Below are 20,189 nucleotides of genomic sequence, written 5' to 3' on the forward strand. Positions count from 1 at the left end.
TCAACAGCAAGACTTTTGGCCAGAGGAGGTAGTGCAGCAGGCAGGTTTGCAGCAGACGGGCCGGCAGAGGAGGGACACACTGGAGGTGGGGCGGCAGCAGGTGGTGGCCGGACAGCAGGAGGGGGCGCAGCAGCAAGAGGAGGAGGACGTGGTGGTGCAGCAAGAGGGTTTGCAGGAGAGGGGCACACAGCAGGAGGATGAACCACACACGGGCTGACAGAGGAGGGAAATGCAAGAGGCCGGGGGGCAGCAGCTGGGCTGGCAGCAGCTGGAGACCGGACAACAGGTTGTGGTCACACAGCAGCTGGGCTTGCAGCACACGGGCAGGACCAGGCAGCAGCTGGGCTGGCAGCAGAGTGGAGCACAGCAGCAGGACTGCACCGCACAGGGAGAGGCAGCACAGCTAGGGGCTTGGCAGCAGGAAGACCCGCAGCCAGAGGACTGGCAGCAAGGCTGCTGGCAACAGGATGGTGAGCAGGAGGAGATGCAGGTGGTCTGGCAGGGGCTGGGTCCACAGGTTGACTGGCAGGAGGTGGGCAGGCAGCAGACCGGGCGGCACACAAGGGTCAGACAAGATGCTGACTGGCAGCAGGGGGCTGGGCAGCAGGAGGACCCGCAGCATCCAGGTTCACAGTAGCTCTCTGGACAGTCATCTGGCTGCCAGGACGAGCCCATGCAGGAACTGGGCAAGCAGATGTTACTTCCACAGCTCATGTCACTGGAGCAGACCGAGGTGGCCGAGGCAGTGGGCATGCAGGGCCTGGAAAAGCAGGTGTCTGCCATAGTGAGAGCAGCTGTGTGTGGGGGGTGTGTGGGTGTAAGGAAAGGTGTGGGGCTGGGTGTGAAGGTGGAACATCCTGGTGGCCTCTTATATCCCTCTGGCAGGAGGATGTGCCAAGGGGAGCTTGAGCCTTCTTCCCTGTTGTTGTGTAGGGCTGCTTCCTTCAAAGCCCATCATTAGGTGAGGGTGTCATTGTCTAGGAGATGGCCATAAGCCCATAAACATCCTCCATTTGCTTTCCATTTGTAGCCTTTAGTAAACATCTTTGAGGCCCCTGATCCTGACCAGGCACAGGGTTAAATCCTTAACATCCAGTGACGGAATGGAAATCTGGTGGGTCAAGGGTCATCTGAGCAAAGATAAGAACCTTCAAGGTGACTTCAAGGGAGGAGGACACAAGCAAGGGACGGTGGTGGTGGTGGGGGGTGGTCAGGGAGGCTTCTTATTCATGTTTCAAAGAGCTGGGAGGAGAATGGGGGAGAGACCTTCTGAGTTTTCCCAGCTTCTTGGGGAGATAAGGCACATCATATTAGGAGTTCAGGAGGTCCCTGTGGCCAGTGATACAAAGCATCATTGTCCAGGAGGTCTGGAGAGCAGGCGGAGAGAGTGGGCAAGACTTGGATTGGCCAACAGCAAAGTAGTTTGTGTTCTGTTTGGCAGCAGGTATTGGGCCAATAATGATGTGATCAGATCAGAGCTTTTACATCATCTTTGTGGCTGCTTCCACAGAGGAGAAGCCCCAAAAGTGGCCCCCACCCGTTGCAATGAAGCCCAAACCTGATTAAAATGTAGAGGGAAAGGAACATTTAGGAAAAGAAAGGAAAAAGTTGGCAAGGTCCCATTTAAAAGCTTATTGATATTCAGTTCATCGGTATGCTTATGAATGTGGTAGTGGTTCTCATTTCTTTTTGAATTAGAAATTCCTGGTCTAGAGCATGGATTGGACAGAGGAAAGACTGGAGACCACCTTGAGGGGCTGTTTCAATATCTCAGCCACTGCTGCTAGAACCATTATCTGGGCTAACGGAAATCTGGATGTAGAAATGTGGATTTGGGAAAGTGGAAGAGAGAGAGAAAAAGACAAACAAAAATAGACAGAAACAGTCTGAACCAAAGAAATTGAGAGCAAGAAAGACAGAGAGATTGGGGAGGGTCAGTGAGACAGAGGCAAAAATAGACATAGGGAGAGAGATATAAACAGGTTCAGAATCCTAGAAAGAGTCAAAAGCTACATTGACAGAGCAACAGAGAGAGAGAGAGAGATTAAATTGGAGTGGGAGGGATGGAGGGAGTAAAGGGGAGAGAGAGAGAGAGAGAGAGAGAGAGAGAGAGAGAGAGAGAGAGAGAGAGAGAGAACGATGTAGTGACACATATACAGGCAGAGGCACACACACCATCCAATCACAAATGCACTAATTGCCATAGGCATGCATAGAAACAAAAAGTGACAAAGACACACAAACACAAACCTTTATATCTACACTGGTACATACATTTACACACACAGTCACATGGACATACATATTTATGTACACAGGCACACACAGGCTCTCTCTCATACGCAGAAACACAGATACACACATAAATACATGCAAAGGCAAATGTATACCCATATGCAAACATATATAAACACAGACACACACACATGTACAAACATTCATGGTTCAGTTCAGGTTGATTCTTGTCCTTCATTGTCAAAGAAGACCAAAATGACATCATTATGTTTGAGACAAATGTCAGTGTGTCTGACTTTGGCTGATCAGACCAATAGGAGCCCGGAATGCTCTACTACAGGTTGGGCACAAATAGTCCATGGGAACACCTGGGATGGGTACTTTCAACTTATGGATGTCACATTTCCTTGAACTGCTTCCATTCTGCCTTCCTCATAGAGCACAACACCTTCCCTGATGAGGGCACCCTATGCTGGGTGGTCCTCTGCCAGGGTCTCCCAAGCTGTACAACCAATTCTAAAGTTCTTCAATGAGACTTTCAGGGTGTCTCAATATCACTACTTCCAGCCCCCTTGTGAGCACTTGTCCTGGGTGAGTTGTCCTTAAATAGTTTTGGGGGCAAGTGTCCAGCCCATCGTAGTTGCACTCTCTGTATTAATGATGGAATGCTCAGCAGTTTAGCTCAAGAAAGGACCTCTGTGTCTTGGATCTCCTCCTGCCAGGTGATCTTCAGAATCTTCCCAAGACAATGTAAATGGAAGCGATGCAGTTTCCTGACACGGCGCTGATAGACTGTCCAATTTCAAGGCATTCAGCAATGAGGTCAGCACAATGGCTCTGTAGACCTCCAGTTTGGTAGTCAGTCTAATACCTAGTCTTTCCATACTTTCTTTCGGAACCTTCCAAATACTGACCTAGCTCTAGCAATGCGAGTATAAACCTCACTGTCAATGTGTACAGTGACCTTGGAAAGGATGTGGATTTGGGAAAGAGTGAAAAAGAGAGGAAAAAATTATAGAGAAAAAGACAAAGAGTCCTTGAAAAGGACACTCCCGAGGTAAGTGAACCTGTCCACAGTACTCAAAACTTTTCCATTTGCTGTAATCAATGGTTCCACATGGTGTGGTACTGGCTGATGGAGCACCTGGGTTTTCTTGTTGTTCACTGTTAGTCCAAAATGTGCACAAGCAGCAGAGAATCGATTCATACTTTGTTGCATCTCAGCTTCAGAAGGCACATTGAGGGCACAATCATCTGCAAACAGAAGATCATGCACCAACCTCCCTCCACTTTGGTCTTGGCTTTTAGCCTACTCAAGTTGAAGAATTTGTCATCATGACGGTATTTGACCTTGAGGTCATGTTCATCCTTAGTGAAGGTGTTTGATAACATGGCTGAAAACATGCTAAAAAGCATGGGAGTAAGGACACAGTCTCACTCCATGGTGACTGGGAAATCTCGAGAGCAATGTCCACTATCCAGAACTTGGACATGCACAATATCATGAAACTTATGTGTAGTACTGATGAACTTCTCTGGGCAACCAATTCTTCATAAACCCTTGTGACAGACAGTATCAAAAGCCTGGCTCAGATCTACAAATGTTGTATGCAGTCCTCTGTTCTGTTCTGGGCATTTTTCCTGGAGTTATCAGGCAGCAAACACCATCCCTTTCTGAAACCACTCTGGCTCTCAGGGAGGTGACCACTTTCCAAGTGAAGGAGCAACCTATTGAAAAGGACTTTGACAAGAATCTTATGGCACTGACTAAAAGAGAAAGAACTCTGTGATTGTCCAGGACAATCTAGTATCTTTACCTTCATAGAGGTGGATGATGGAGACATCCTTGAATTCTTGGAGGATAAATCTTCATACCATATGACCTGGAAAATTTCCATCAGTTTTTGGATGAGCAATGGATCCACCACCTTGTAGTTCTCAGCTGGAGTAGAATCAGCTCTAAGCACTTGCCACTTGAAAAGAGCCTAATGGCATTCAAAACCTCTTTAGTTTGAACTTCAGCTAGGAACTTATTGACTTCAACTTGAGGAAAACAAGTCAATGTCTTCTGCATTGGTTGATGATGGTCTATTAAGAACAGTGTGGGGGTAGCTAGGTGGCACAGTGTATAGTCAGAAGGAACTGAGTTCAAATTTGACCTCAAACACTTAAAAACTACCTAGCTATGTGACCATGGGCAAGTCACTTAACCCCACTGCCTTGCAAAAATCAAAAAGGTGGTGGGGGGGAAGGCAACGAGATGATGCACTGAAGAGAGCATTACCCATGAGTTCAAATCCAGCCTTAGACACTTAATAATGACCTAGCTGTGTGACCTTGGACAAGTCACTTAACCCCATTGCCTTGCAAAAAAATCAAAAAAAAAAGAACACTGAAGTTTCAGCCCATCTCTATTATAATGTCCCTTTCATTGATTAATGTGAATCCATCAGCACTGAGCTGTTGACATGTACCATAGGTCTTTGGCCCATAAATAGCCTTCAGGGTATCATAAAAGCATTTTAGTTTGTTACTGTCTATATAAAATTGAATTTCCTCTGCCTTCTTACTGAGCCAAGAGTCCTACATTTCTCTCAGCTTTGCTTGTACTTTACTTTTGATGGAATTAAATACTACCTTAGAAATGGTAAATGTGGGGTGGCTAGGTGGCGCAGTGGATAAAGCACTGACCATGGAGTCAGGAGGACCTGAGTTCAAATATGACCTCAGATGCTTAATAATTACCTACTTAACCCATTGCCTTGCAAAAAGAAAAAAGAAAACCTAAAAAAAATGGTAAATGTGTGGAGTTCTAGTTTTTCATTTACAGCTTCTGTATTTCCGCATCATTTCATCAAATCAGCCTTGGTGTTTGCAAGTGTTCTGGTCCAGATCAACAAATGCAGATCTATGAAAACTGTCCACTCTTTTTCTGCTCCACTGTTGCCAACTGTGTGTTGGTTCAGTTTTCCCTCTGAGTTAGCAACAAACTGTTTCTGTTTGGAGAGATACGCTAATCTCTTGATGTTAATTCTATTAGTGGTCATTTTGTCTTGGGGTCACTGCTTTGGTTGAATATTTAGCTTAGAGAGAATGAGTCTGTGATCAGTCCAGCACTCTGTACCACACATTGTCACTCTCACATCCTATCTGTCTCTTCTCCTTACGATGCCAATGTTTGCTGCAAGGGTGCATCCAGGAAGTTTATTGTGTTTAGGTAAATGGAAGACAGTGTTTGTGATGAGAGGGTGCATAAGATATGCAAGTTTTCAGTAGGAGGTGACTACTGCTGTTTCTGTTTCCAACTCTGTTCCTCCCAAGGACTCTTTGTCATGCTTTGTAATCTGAGCCTCCTCTAGCATTAAAGTCACCCAGAATTATGAGCTTATACTCTTTTGGTACGTTGATGAGAAGGATCTCCAGGTCTTCATAAAATTTTTCTTTAACTTCATCAGTGTTCATCATGGTGGTAGCATAGGCACTGATGGTCATGGCATGGTGTTTTCCTGGAAGTGGCAATCTCATTGCCATGAGCCTGTCATTCACTCCTTTTGGTAGGCATTAGTTTTGATTAGTTTTGATTGAAAAATCTATCCCAACTTCACAGTGTTCCCCTTCACTGCGATCACTCCAGAAAAACATGTAATCTGACCTTCATTTGCCAGCCTTATTTCACTCAAGGATGCTAATTGGCTATACCTGCTGAGTTCTCTTGCAACAAGAGCTGTTTGTCTTTCAGGTCTATTGGATCTTGTGTCGTCTATGAGTGTGCACACATTTTGTGTTCCTAGGAGTGGAATCGACTTTGTAGTTTTTTGGTGTCTCAACCATACTGTGGGATCCCTGCCTATAATCAGACTAGGGTTGGAGAAGCAGACAATTTTAGGGCACCCTTTTTAGCCCCTTTTAGCCCCTCACAACAGAAGATGAGCAGTGGGATCCTTAAAAGGGCTGCTCAGTCACCCAGGGGGCTGCCAAATGTCACTGCTGTTTTCAGAGGGGAAATGACTCTATGGCCCCAGGCTGCCTGCGTGCAGGGGTTGTGACTTAAGCTCCCAGTGTAACTGCACCTGCTGCTTTGTTACTTGCCTCTCACCACAGGTCTTTGAGGAATGGTAAAGTGGTGTGGGTGATGTCTTTTGGTGCATGGGTAAATTGGATTTAAGTGAGGTACAGCTGCCAGAAGTCTACCTCTTTCTCTATGCCAAAGTCATCATGATTCAGCATGGCAAGAGAAAATCAAGACAACTGGGCAGGGCTCTAGATGCAGTGGATGACCTTGGCATCTGCGATGTCTATCCAAGCTCTACGTGCTCCATAGCATCTGCTTCAACTGACTTCATGGAAGTTGGAATGAAGTATTCTCATCCACCCATTCCACCAGTGGGAGACCTCACCTCATATGCTTGGGGTAGACAACCTCCATTATGCACTGATGAGTTTGAGACTCTCACTTACCCTCAACCTGCTTTAGCCTGCCTGCTGAAATGGTTTACTGGAGTGTGGCCACTGCTACAGCTTCTTGGAACACAGTTATTAGGTGGCTCAAGTGAATAACAAAGGTGGAAAGCAGTCCTGAAGAGGACTTGGCAGCCATCACACCAAGGTACTTCCTTGAGCACACCCTACACCCCAACAAACATACACACAAAACCACACATATATAGACAAACACTCACAGACACACATATGCAGCACATACTAAGTCACATACATACACAAATACAGATAAACACAGACTCACAGACACAGGGTCATACACACAGACAAGCACACAGTCACAATCACACAAAAACACACTCACTCCAGGTTCTCTCCCCCATGCACCCAGGGCTTCCTCCTGCTGTCCTGCACAGGATCCCCAGGACTCTCACTTTTCCTCTCACTGGTCCTGATGTACCAACATCTTCCTCCCAGAAACTACATGAGAGAAATCTTGGAATCTCTCCCCCAAACCTACAGGGAATGGAACCTTTCCTCAGTCCTAGCTGGTTGTCTTCTCTCATTAGCCAGAGACCCACCAGGCAGTGATCCCTGAGGGAACTTCCTGCCAATCCAGGGCACATTTATGAAGGACCTACTGTGGGCCAAGCTGGGGAAGCACCTATTGATGAAAGACAGTTCCTACCTTCCAGGAACTTACATTCCCTTGGGGGGAGACAATGAAGTCAGGATGCAGAGGGCAGACTGGGGGGACTTTTTGTTTTGGCCTCCTGTCTTGTGGAGGTAAACCCCATCAGAACAGCAGAAGCAAAGTGGGGTGACCCAAGATCCCAGACTCTACCCCCCAACAAAGGAACACTTTGAGAGGAGTTCTCTGCCCCTCAGCCCTCCTCTGGCCTTCTGAAACTGAAGAAAGCCTTGAATGCCATCTTGGACCATGACATCTCCTCCACCAAATGGGGGAAACGCCTTCCTTCTCCTCTAGGCCACAGGTCACCCCCATACCATCAGACTTCAGAAAAGAAAATTGCCAAGTGAATTTTAGAAGTGTCTCTATGGAACTTTATTACATGTTGGCTTCTGGGAAGTCACTGGGGTGGGTGAAGCTGGAGTGTTCTCAGGTAAGGAGAGACACTGAGGAAAGCCAGGCCCTGGTATTCCAGGATCTCCCTGGAGGAAAGTCTAGAAGGTTTCCTGTGGGAATGAAGGCTGCTGTTCCATATGAAATCCATGGGGTGTGTTGAGGCCCAGGTGGTTTCTGGCAACAGCGACCTAGTTCATGTCTCATGGCTGGTGAGGCAGAGCAGAACCATCACTGAACTTCAAGCTGTGGGTTAACAGGAGGGCCCTGCTCAGTGACAGATGACCATGACCACAGTGATATGAGAAGTGGATTCTTCCATTGTCCTGAAGTGAAATGGGTGCTCAGCAGCAGGAGGGGGTGCAGGAGGGACCACAGAGCAGGGAGGTGCAGGAGGTTGGCTGGCAGCAGGAAGTCTGGCAGGACGGCACCCCACACATCACAGGCTTGCAGCACACAGGCACACACAGAGTGGGTTTGCAGCAAACTGGCACACAGCAGGAAGACTGGCAGGGGTTAGATGCAAAGCAGGGGGATGGGCAGGAACTGAATACACAGACAGGGCCACAAGAACCAGCTTGGCAGCAAGGGGGTGGGCAGGGGCTGCTGCCAACTCCACAGACTGTCTGGCAGCTGGTCACCACAGGGCAAGCTGGGCGGCAGAGCAGAGTAACACAGGAGGCCGGGCAGCAGCAAGGACGGACACAGCAGATAGGCCCTGAGCAAGTCGGCTGGCAGCTATTGGAGCAACTGGTGTGGCACATGGTAGCTAGGATAGGTGAGTCCTTTGGGAGAGGAGCAGAGAGGAAGAGGTAACTTTGGATAGCCCCTTCCCCCTGAACAGAGCTTTTATACCACTCTGTAGAGTGGAATGAGAGAGAGAGAGAGAGAGAGAGAGAGAGAGAGAGAGAGAGAGAGAGAGAGAGAGAGAGAGAGAGAGAGAGAGACTATCACAACAAACAAGGGCCGTTCTCTTGTTTGTCCTAACCTTTCCTCTCACAAGTAGCTTATTAAACTTCTCCATAGATCCTTGTCAGTGTTTCTTTGACCCTCACATGTGTTCCCTGGGAGCTTAAGAGTTATTAGAGTCTTCTTAGAGGCCATTGTCCCCCCCTTGTTTATCTTTGTCTACATTTTCATTCCTCCCTTCTAAACCAAACCCAAGGTTTTGGGGTGAGTCTTTAAAGCAGGAAGCCCTGACCTTCTTGGTCTCATGGTGATTCTTAGTCTCTCCACAGCCATTGAGACCCAAATATTTATTAAACATTTATTCCATAATAAAGGATGAGAATCTTCGTCTTCCAGTCTATGGGGTGTGGACCTCATTGTAATAAGTATCAGGGAGAGTTCTGAAGTGCTGAGGAGTGGGATGATCAACATTCCTCTCTGTAGGCATGGTGCTCTTGGCTAAGAGAAGATGATGGTCACTTATTTGCTTGTGGAACAAACTTCTCTGAGCTTCAAGAGGGAGAGCTGGTTCTAGGAGCAAGGTTGTCTGCTCTTCCTGGCCCTAAATGAAAAAATGTCATTGTTTGTTTTAGACCCTTTGACAAATGGAATCTGGCACCCAAACACAGACTCCTGTGCTTCAATAACCTTTGACAGAAGGCACTTTTCAAAATGGTCCTAAGTGGTGCCCTTCTTACTTTCTGGCCCCATTCCCTCTTACTTCTTGCCATAATCTGCTTCAGGCAGACTGTGCTAACTGTGTTTTATCTATTAGTTGGTTGACTGCTGCTCTTTGTTCTTTTTTTTTTGCAAGGCAAATGGGGTTAAGTGGCTTGCCCAAGGCCACACAGCTAGGTCATTATTAAGTGTCTGAGGTTGGATTTGAACTCAGGTACTCCTGACTCCAGGGCTGGTGCTCTATCCACTGCACCACCTAGCTGCCCTGTTGCTCTTCATTCTTGAAGAGACCAGCAGGACATCACTGTCTTGGAGAGAAGTGAAAGTGTCTGACCTTGATTTATCAAACCAATATAATCTCAGAATGTTCTTCCCCAGGACAGGTACAGATAGGCCATGTGGACATCTGGAGTGGTCACTCTAAACTTCTGCATCTCACTCTTCCTTTGAGTTATTTCTATCCTGCTTCAGTCGTAGCACCCTCTCTGAAGAGGGCAGCCCATGACAGGCAATCCTGTGCCAGGATCTTCCTTTACTGTACAATCAATTCCAGAGTTCTTAAGCAAGACCTTCAGAGAGTATCCCTGTATTGTTTTTTTTCTGATTCCCACCACTCCACATTGTGCTTTTGCCCTCTGTAAATTCTCCCCAAAATAGTCTTTTTGACATTTGAACAATGTAGCCTGTCCATTAGAGTTGTTCTCCATGGCATAATGTTTGAACGCTTGGCAGTTTGACTGGTGAAAAGACTGCAATGTCCAGGTTTCCATCTTGCAAGCCATTCTTTAGAGTCTTCATAGGACAATTCAATTGGAAGTGGTTCAGTTTCCTGTCTTGGTACTGGGAGATTGGTTTGGTGTTACAGGAATTCACTAATGAGGTCAGCACAATGGCTCTCTAGACCTTCTGGTTGGTAGTCAGTCTAATACTTCTTTTCTCCTACACTTTCCTTGGAGATTCCTAAACAGTGAACTAATTCTGGTAATGCCTATGTCAACCTGTGTATCACTATATACATCTCTAGAAAATGTGTTACCAAGCCAAGTGAACTTGTCCACAGCATTCAAAACTTCATTGTTATAACCAATCATTCCACATATCAATGGTGTGGTGCCTGTTGTTGGAGAATCAGTGTTTTCTTGGTGTTGTTAAGTCAAAATTGGCACAAGTAGGAGAATTGATTCATACTTTGTTGCATCTTAACTTCAGAGGAAAGATAACAGGCCATCTGCCCCCTCGATGCCTTTGCCCAGATACTTCCCCAATCCTGGAAGTCTGTCTGTCAACATCTCTGCCTCCTTGGGTGACCTTGCTTTCTCTGAGGTTGACTCCTTTATCACATTCAATATGAAGCTTCTCCTATGGCACTGGGACCAATATTTAGAAAGATACCAGGAGGCATTCATATTGTGCCACTTAGAGGTGAATTTCTTGGACTATTTTAAGACAAACCAGAGTGAAACCATTTCCCAAGAATGAAATTTGGAGGTTCAAAGAAGATCAGATGTTACTGTAATTCCTATCATAATTAATACCAACTGACAATATGGCAGTGTTATTCCCATAACCTTCCGGGCAGTTTCTGGGAAACCAGAGTTCCAGGGGCTGTATGGTTGCTGAGTTCAATAGAGAAATTCAGTCACCTTTGTGATGATTAGACCATAGAGATTCAGGTTGGCTGCACCATGTTGTTAACAAAGTTTTCACTGAAAGTCACAATGCTGGTATTCTGCCTAGTTTTACTGGATTACCATGTTGCCTCACAGTTATAGGAGGGAACTATATCTGTTAGACTAAGGACTCCTACAACATCCAGACATCATGAGAAGTCCAAATCATTTTCTGGGAATGGCAATGAGAAGGATATCTTTGGACAACATTCCTTTCACTTCAAAAAATAGAATGTGGGACATCAATGCCATCATTCATTTGATGTCATAATCATCTTGGATTGCCAAGATGAACTATATGTTCCTCTTGTATTACTCCACCCCACCAACAAGAAGATCCCTATAGATTCCAGTGCCCTCTGTCCCTCTGAAATTACTTTGTATTTGGTTGTCCATCTTTATCCTGTTTCTTTTGGCATGAAGCAAGCACCCTGAGGACAGTTACTGTGCCACTGTTTTCCTTAGGAACTTGCCAGTGTCCCTAGCAGACTGTATGGTTATGCAGGGTCACCTCTTCAACTGCCTATGCAAACATAGGTTCTGGGCTTCTCAGGGGTGCTTTGGGCTTTCTGGGGCTACAGAGATTCCCACTTTGCAAGGGTGACCTGAGATTCCTGGACGAGGATTTCCTCAAAAACATCAACAACTGCCACTCTCCCATCTCTCTGATATTTCCATGTTCTGCCCTTTGTGAAGGACAAGAAGCCTCATCTTCTCCTATCTGATGACCCAGAAGACATTGTCCAGTTGTGCCTGAAAAGGGTCTGCAAAGCCCCTTTCCCCAAGGTCTAACTGCTTACCAGTTTGGGTCTGTCTCCACTCCTCTGGGGGGCAGACAACTGGGAGCCTCACTTAAACATGTGGCCTTGAACAGCCATTCATTTTCTGATTCCTGGGTGACATTGTTGGGGGATACTGTCTCTTTGTCAAAGCAGAGTCATCCTCCCAATCAGGGAAAGTGGGAGTCACTATGAAGGGAATGATGGAGATGCAAGTCTGTGTATTCATAGGGAGATATCTTCAGTCAGTGGGCCTTGTCATCTCCATCCACATTAACCTTCCCAATGTAAGGTAGCACCTCCTTCCTCTTCTGACTTCCTTCTCTCTTTCTGCACATAAAGGGCTATGGGGCAGCTGGGTGGTAAAGTGGCTAGAATATTGGTCCTGGAGTCAGGAGGATCTGAGTTCAAATCCAACCTCAGACACTTAATAATTACCTAACTGTGTGATCATGTGACTTAATCCCATTGCCATGCTTAAAAAAAAACAAATAGAAGGCTCTTTTGTAACTTGTCACAGCCCTGAGATGTCAATAATGTCATAATGTCAATAATGTCATAATCAGCCCCAGTGTGGTCTGATAGGAAGTTATCTGGGTTCTGGTTGTATAGAGGTTCTTGGGGGCTGCATGGATGCTGGGAATGCATGAGAGACTGCCTGCAAAGGACACCTCTCTAGGTGAGCGCCCTTGTGCTATGACTGTCCTGCTGTGAATCAGATCCTCCAACATGGTCATTCTTGTACATGTGCCTGGTGTCCTAACTCTGACCAAGAGGAGTAAGGAGCATCTAAACCAAGAGAAAAATTTTTGACCATTCTCACACCACTGTCCTGGTGTAGTGGTAGCACTCAGATTGAGACTTGAGAAAAGATGGTGGGGCAGAGTGTATTGGGAATTCTGCTCTTGAACTAGACACAGTGATATCAGATTTACAAAGCAGTAGAACAGTTCTATGGGAAGAGAATCATAGAAGGGTGGAAAGGTTGATAGGTATGTATGATGGGCATGTGTGGGTTGGAGAGGGTGGGTCAGGATCAGCTTGACCATGGTGAAGTGTGTACATGCTGTCATAGTCATTGAATCACTCACTATCTCATGTGACCTTCTGGTCTACCCAGGCTGTCTTCTGTGGTCCTTGTGTCTTCTCCCCTTACCCAAGATAAGAAAAGAAAACAAGTGAGAGTCCAGGAAGGTAAGTTGGTGCAATTTATTGTCAGGTAGATCCCTGCAAGGGGTCATCCCTGCATATGTTGATCCTACAGAGAGTCTGAGATCTGGTGGCAGTGTCAAGATGGTGCAGGCTGAGTTGGGTCAATGGGAAGCAGGAGCCAAGGTCAGGATCAGGCATCATTTGGAGGAGACGTGTGGGAGACCCCGCCTATACCGTGGAGGGTGAGGTGGTTAGTTGGAGGTTGGTGGAATGACTGTCTTCCAAGGTGATTTTGACCAGTTGTGTAGTTGGTGTTTCTGGATGGACCTAGGAGACCGATGGCAGGTTGTAGGCTTTGAGATGAATAAGCCATCAACAAGCCTTCTGACCACAGGTGGTAGTGCAACAGGCAGGTTTGCAGCAGACGGGCCGGCAGAGGAGGGACACACTGGAGGTGGGGCGGCAGCAGGTGGTAGCTGGACAGCAGGAGGGGGCGCAGCAGCAGGAGGAGGAGGACGTGGTGGTGCAGCAAGAGGGTTTGCAGGAGAGGGGCACACAGCAGGGGGCTGGACCACACATGGGCCTACAGAGGAGGGAGATGCAGGAGGCCGGGCGGCAGCAACTGGGCTGGCAGCAGCTGGAGGTCGGACAACAGGCTGTGGTCACACAGCAGCTGGGCTTGCAGCACACGGGCAGGGCCAGGCAGCAGCTGGGCTTGCAGCAGAGAGGCGTGCAGCAGCAGGACTGCACCACACAGGGAGAGGCAGTGCAGCTAGGGCTTTGGCAACAGGGCTGCTGGCAGCAGGAAGAACCACAGACAGAGGACTGGCAACAAGACTGCTGGCAACAGGATGGCAAGCACAAGGAGGTGCAGGTGGGCTGGCAGGGGCTGGGTCCACAGGCTGGCTGGCAGGTGGAAGGCAGGCAGCAGACTGGGCGGCACACGAGGGTCAGGCAGGATGCTGGCGGGCAGCAGGGGACCGGGCAGCAAGAGGGCCCGCAGCAGCCAGGTTCACAGCAGCTCTCTGGGCAGTTGTCCAGCTGCCAGGACGAGTTCATGCAGGAACTGGGCAAGCAGACATTGCTGCTACAGCTCACATCACTGGAGCATACCGAGGTAGCTGAGGCTGTGGGTATGCAGGGTCTGGAAAAGCAGGTGTGTGCCATGGTGGGAGCAGCTGTGTGTGTGTGTGTGTGTGTGTGTGTGAGAGAGAGAGAGAGATGTGGGACTGGGGTGAAGGTGGCACAGCCTGGTGGCCTTTTATATACCTCTGGCAGGAGGATATGCCAAGGGGAGCCCGACCCTTCTTCCTTGTTGTTGTGTAGGGCTGCTTCTGTCAGAGCCCATCATTTGGTGATGGTGCCTTTGTCCAGGAGATCGTCAATGACCATAAACATCCTCCATTTGGTTTCCATTAGTACTCTTTAGTAAACATTTCTGAGGCCACTGTTCTTGGCCAGACACAAGGCTATTGCCTGACCATCTAGGACGGAAGGGCAAACAGTTGGGTCAAGGGTCATCTGAGCAGAGACAAGAAGCTTCTGGGCAATCAGGGGAAAATAACATTGGTAAGGGGAGGGGGTCAGGGAACCTTCTTGTTCAGGGTCCAAGCTGGGAGATACTGGAAAAGAGAGAAGGATGAAGGAGGAGCACTCTGAGTCTTCCCAGGTGCTTGGAGAGACAGGGAGAATCATGTTGGGAGACCAGGAGGCCCATGTGGCCAGAGGTACCAGTGACACCAAGTAATCCAGGAGGTGTGGAGAGTAGAGGGAGGGACTGGATGGGACTGGGCTTGGTCGACAACAAAGTAGTTTGTGTTCTGTTTGACAGCAGATATATGGGCCACGAATGATATGATCAGACTGGAGCTTTTGGATCATCATTGTGGCTGCTTCCATAGAGAAGGAGCCAAAAAATTGGCCCCCATGTGTTTTGATGGAACCAAAATCAGATTAGGATGTATGGCGAGGGAAATATTTAAGAAAAGAAATAAAAATATTGGAAAAAGTTGCCAATGTTCCATCTTAGAGCTTATTGATATTCAGGCAATGGTTTGCTTATATTAGTGCTCTCATTGTTTAAATTAGAAATCTCTGGTCTAGAGCATGGTTTGGAAAGAGGAAAGCCTGGAGACCTCCCTGAGGGGCTGCTTCACTGCTCCAGCTGCTGGTGACGGAGCCCTTGTCTGGGCTAATGGAAATCTGGGTGTAGAGACATTTGGATTTGGCAAAGAGTGGAAGAGAGAGAGAGAAAGACAGACAGAGACAGAGACAAACAGAAGCAATCTGAGTCAAAAAAACTGAGAGGGAGAAAGACAGAGAGAGACCAGGGAGGGACAGTGAGACAGAGAAAGAGAGGTGGAGAGATAGAAACAGGCTCAGTGAGACAGAAAGAGAAGAGCCACATTGCCAGAGCAACAGATAGATGTGATTGGAGTGAGAGGGAGGGAGGGAGGGAGAGGCAGAGAGAGGGAGAGAGAGAAGGAGGAAGGCAGAGATACAGACACAGATGGGGAGGCAGAGACAGACTGAATGAGACAGACAGAAATAGAAAGTTGTAGAGCCACCCATGCAGGCAGAGGCACGCACACCATCCCCTCTCAAATGCACCAACTACCACATCCATGCCTAGAAACAACAAAGCTGCCCACCAACACAAACCTACATGGACACCTAGGCACACATGTTTACACACACAAATAATCACCTATAAACACATTTTCTTACACATAGACAGTCACAGATGCCCCTCATACACAAAGACACACAGGCAAACCCAGACAAACATAGACATACACATATACAAATGTAGACACAAAACCATTCAAACACACAGACACACAAATACACACACAAAGTCACACCGAGACAGGCACACAGTCACAAATACACAAACACACACACACACACACACACACACACACACACACACACACACACAAAATTCAATCACCTGCTCCCCTCTGGCCAGGGCTTCCCTTGCTCTCCTGCACAGGGTTCCTGGGACTCTCACTTCTCAATGACCCTGATGCACCAACATCTTCCTCCCAGAAACTACCTGAGGAACATTCTGGACTATTTTCCCCAAACCCCACAGAGGTTGGAATCTGCACTCATTAATAGCGGGTTGTCTTCTCTCATTAGTCAGAAATTCATCAGAAAAGGAGAAACAAAGTGGGGTGACCCAAGAGCCCAGTCTCTGTCCCAATAACGGAATGCTTTGGGAGGAGTTTGACTCTGCCCCCTCCCCCCAGAACTCCCCCTGAAGGGGACTCTGAAGCTGAAGAAAGCCTTTAGTGTCCATTAGCCAAATCACTTCCAGGTGACCAGAAGTCTATCCTGATCCTCTTGGTCCCCTCAAAAATGTTGGAAACCCCTTCATTCCCCTCTGTGCCACAGACCGCTGTGTGGACCACCAGGTTTCAGCAAATAGAGGGAGCAAGTGATTTTTAAAGTATCTCCATGGTCTTTATTATTTGTTGACTTTTGGGAGATCATTGGTATGGGTGAAGCTGGTGTGTCCCAAAGGAGAGGAGGTCCTGGTATGCCAGGATCTCCCTGGAAGGAGATCAAGAGGGTTCCTTGTGAGATGAGGGCTGCTGTTCCATGGTGGAGTCCTTGGGGAAGGATGAGATCCAGGTGTTTTCTGCCAACAGTGCCCTAGCCTGGGTCTCATGACTGATGAGGCAGAGCACTGGATTCCAAACTGTGCGATGTGAGGATGGCCCTGCTCAGCGGCAGGTGCCCACGACCACAGTGATCTGAGACAGATTATTCCATGGTGCTCTCAAGTGAACTTGGAGAAGATGTGTTCAACAGCAGGAGGGGGTGCAGGAGGAGCCACAGAGCGGGGAGGTGCAGGAGGCTGGCTGGCAGCAGGAGGCCTGGCAGGAGGGCACACCACACCCCATGGGCTTACAGGACACAGGCACACATAGGGCAGGTTTGCAGCAGACTGGGACACAGCAGGCAGACTGGCAGGGGTTGGACACACAACAGGGGGATGGGCAGGGGCTAGAGGCACAGACAGTGCCACAGGGTCCAGCTTGGAGGCCAGCTTTGATCCCTCTGTGGCCATATCCTCAAACTTGGCAGCATCTGCCACTTCCCCCCCCCCCCAGACCCTTCTATGTTCTGCTCTCGGTGACAAAGAACAAGAAACCTCATCCTTCCTGTCTATTGTACTTCCACATCTCTGCTACAGTTGTTGAGTCCTCCCTTAGCAGTGCCTGGAAAGACCCTTCCTCCCAGCTTGGATCTGTCACCCTCCTCTGAGGGACAATCAAATACATTTAAACGTGTGACCTTAGTAAAAGAAACCATTCTCCCCTTCTTGGGCCAGGTGATAAGAGCATTTTTGGTGCCCTTGTTGAGGACACTGATTTTCTTTTCTTTTTCTTAAAAGCTTTTATTTTTTTTGAATTTTACAATTTCCCCCATAATCTTACTTCCCCCACCACCACCACAGGCAATTTGCCAGTCTTTCCATTGTTTCCATGGTATACATTGACCCAAATTGAGTGTGATGAGAGAGAAATCACATCCTTAAGGAAGAAAGATAAAGTATAAGAGATAGCAAGATCAGACAATAAGATATCAGTTTTTTTTTTCTAAATTAAAGGTAATAATCCTTGGACTTTGTGCAAACTCCACAGTTCTTTCTTGGGATACAGATGGGATTCTATATTGCAGAGAGCCCCAAATTGTCCCTCATTGTTGCATTGAGCAAGTCCATCAAGGTTGTTCATTGCCCCCATTTTGCTGTAACGGTATACAGTGTTTTTCTGGTTCTGCTCATCTTGCATTGATGGAATGAGCAAGTCCATCAAAGTTGATCACCCCCATGTTGCTGTTAGGATGTACAGTGTTCTTCCGGTTCTGGTCATCTCACTCAGCATCAGTTCATGCAAATCCCTCCAGGCTTCCCTGAATGCCCATCCCTCCTAGTTCTAATAGAACAATAGTGTTCCATGACATACATATACCTCAGTTTGCTAAGCCATTCCCCAATTGAAGGACATTTACTTGATTTCCAATTCTTTGCCACCACAAACAGGGCTGCTAGGAATATTTTTGTACAAGTGATGTTTTTCCCCTTTTTCATCATCTCTTCAGGGTATAGATCCAGTAGTGGTATTGCTGGATCAAAGGGGATGCACATTTTGGTTGCCCTTTGGGTGTGCTTACAAAGGTCTCTCCAGAAAGGTTGGATGAGTTCACCATTCCACCAGCAATGTAATAGGAGGACACTGATTTTCACAAGTCAGAGTCATCCTTCCTGTCAGGGAAAGTCAGAGTCACCATGAAAGATGTATGAGTGTTCCTGTCTGTTCCTGTATAGGTGTCCTTGGTCAGTGAGGTTTATCATATCCCTCCAAGGGAAGTGGCCAGATGGAAAGTAATGATTTCCTTCTCTATTTTGGCACATGGACGCTTCCTTGGAACTTGTCACAGTCCTCACATATCAGCTAGCTCATATTCAACCCCAATATGATTTGGGACTATATTGTCAGGTGATGCTGATAGTGAGTTGTCTGGTTGGGAAGATAGTTCAGGAGGGTTCTTGGATGCTGGGCATGACCTTGCTTTTTAAAAAAAAACCATTAATTTGTCTTTTTCCAATTATATGTAAAGATAAAAACATTCCGTTTTTGTAAGCTATTGAGTTCCATGATTTTCTGCCTCTCTCCCTTCCCTTCTTCTTCCCAAAGAGAACAAATGATCTGATATACATTATGCCATACATTCATATTCAACATATTTTAGTCATATTGTGAAAGAAGAATCAGAACAAAAGGGAAAAACTTAAGAAAGAAAAAACAAAACTAAAATGAATAAACTGAAAATACAGTGCTTTGGTAGGCATAGAAATTCTAGCCCTTCGTCTTATTGTGAGTGGTATTTTCGAACACAAGTCTTTTGGAACTGTCTTTGATTGTGTTATTGAGAAGGGCTAATCAATTTACAAGTTCTCATTGTACAGTGTTGCTGTTAGTGTGTATAACATTCTCCTGCTTCACTTCATTTTGGATTAGTTCATGTAAGACTTTCATAGTTTTCTGTAATCCAACTGCCCATCATTCCTTATAGCACAATAATATTCCATCACATTCATCTACCACAATTTGTACAGCCACTCCCCAGTTGATGGGCATCATCCCTGCCAGCCCTCCCAGTTCCAATTCTTTGCAACCACAAAAAGAGCTGCTATAGATATTTTGTACATGTGGGTCCTTTTCCCATTCTTTCCCTCTGTGAGCTATGAGCCTAGTCCTAGGATCAAAGTGTGTATATAAATTTATTGCCTTTCGCCTGTATGTCCGACTTGCTTTCCAGAATGGTTGGATCAGGTTACAGCCACAGTAGCAGTGAATTATTGTCCCAGTTTCCCCGTGTTCCCTCCAACATTTATTGTTTTCTTTTTCTCTTATATTAGTCAATCTTATAGATGAAATGGATGTCTCAGAATTATTTTAATTTACATTTCTCTACTCAGTAGTGATTTAGAGAAATTTTTTCACTTGACTCTACATTGTTTTAATTTTCCTCAGGAAATTTACTGTTCATATACACTGGAAATTTATCAATTGGGGAAGGGTCCTCTCAAGGTGGACTCTCCCGTACTTTGACTGCTCTCTCGTGAGTCTGGCCATCCAACATGGTCATTCTTGCAGGTGGATCTGGTCTCCTTGCTCTGGTCCAGGAGGAATCAGGAGGCATTCTAAGCAAGAGAACATTTTTGACCATTGTCCTCTAGTGGCACTGAGACTCGGGATCCAGAGATAGGATGGGGCAAAGTATACTAGGCATCCTGGCAATGAACTGGACACATGAGATCAGATTTATAAGTCAGGTGAAGAGTTCTAAGTGAAGAGAATCATAGCCATGTGGGCAGGCTAGTTGGCATGTTCGTGGCACTGTGTGAGTTGGAGAGGGATGGTGCAGTGTTAGGTCAGCTCAACCATGGAGTGATATGTACATGGCATATGGAAGTGATAAAAAGACTACCTCATGTGGCCTCTAGTCCCTGTGCCTTCCCCCCTTCCCCAAATGTAATGCACCAAGGGTGAGGAAAGAGAACAAGTGAGAATCCAGGAAGGTAAGTTGATGCAGTTTATTGCCAGATAGACCCCTGCATGAGTCCATCCCTGCCCATGTTGATCCTAGCATGAGACTGAGATCTGGTGGCAGTGCCAGGAGAGT

At 46.9% G+C, this 20,189-nt stretch overlaps 2 protein-coding genes across 2 annotated transcripts; both read right to left on the bottom strand.

Moving 5' to 3' along the window:
* On the bottom strand, nucleotides 1–783 carry LOC141490239 (uncharacterized). Its single transcript, XM_074190457.1, has one exon. The coding sequence runs from the start codon at nucleotides 781–783 to the stop codon at nucleotides 1–3; it is 783 nt and encodes a 260-aa protein (XP_074046558.1).
* A 12,575-nt stretch (nucleotides 784–13,358) lies between these two features.
* Nucleotides 13,359–14,153, bottom strand: LOC141490240 (uncharacterized). Its single transcript, XM_074190458.1, has one exon. The coding sequence runs from the start codon at nucleotides 14,151–14,153 to the stop codon at nucleotides 13,359–13,361; it is 795 nt and encodes a 264-aa protein (XP_074046559.1).
* Nucleotides 14,154–20,189: the final 6,036 nt, after the last annotated feature.

The sequence above is a fragment of the Macrotis lagotis genome, chromosome 5 (assembly GCF_037893015.1).
Source record: "Macrotis lagotis isolate mMagLag1 chromosome 5, bilby.v1.9.chrom.fasta, whole genome shotgun sequence".
Lineage (NCBI taxonomy): Eukaryota > Metazoa > Chordata > Mammalia > Peramelemorphia > Peramelidae > Macrotis > Macrotis lagotis.

What these genes read in the sequence shown, in the direction of transcription:
- LOC141490239 (XM_074190457.1), bottom strand. Translation starts at nt 783, where the DNA reads ATGGCAGACACCTGCTTTTCCAGGCCCTGCATGCCCACTGCCTCGGCC.
- LOC141490240 (XM_074190458.1), bottom strand. Translation starts at nt 14,153, where the DNA reads ATGGCACACACCTGCTTTTCCAGACCCTGCATACCCACAGCCTCAGCT.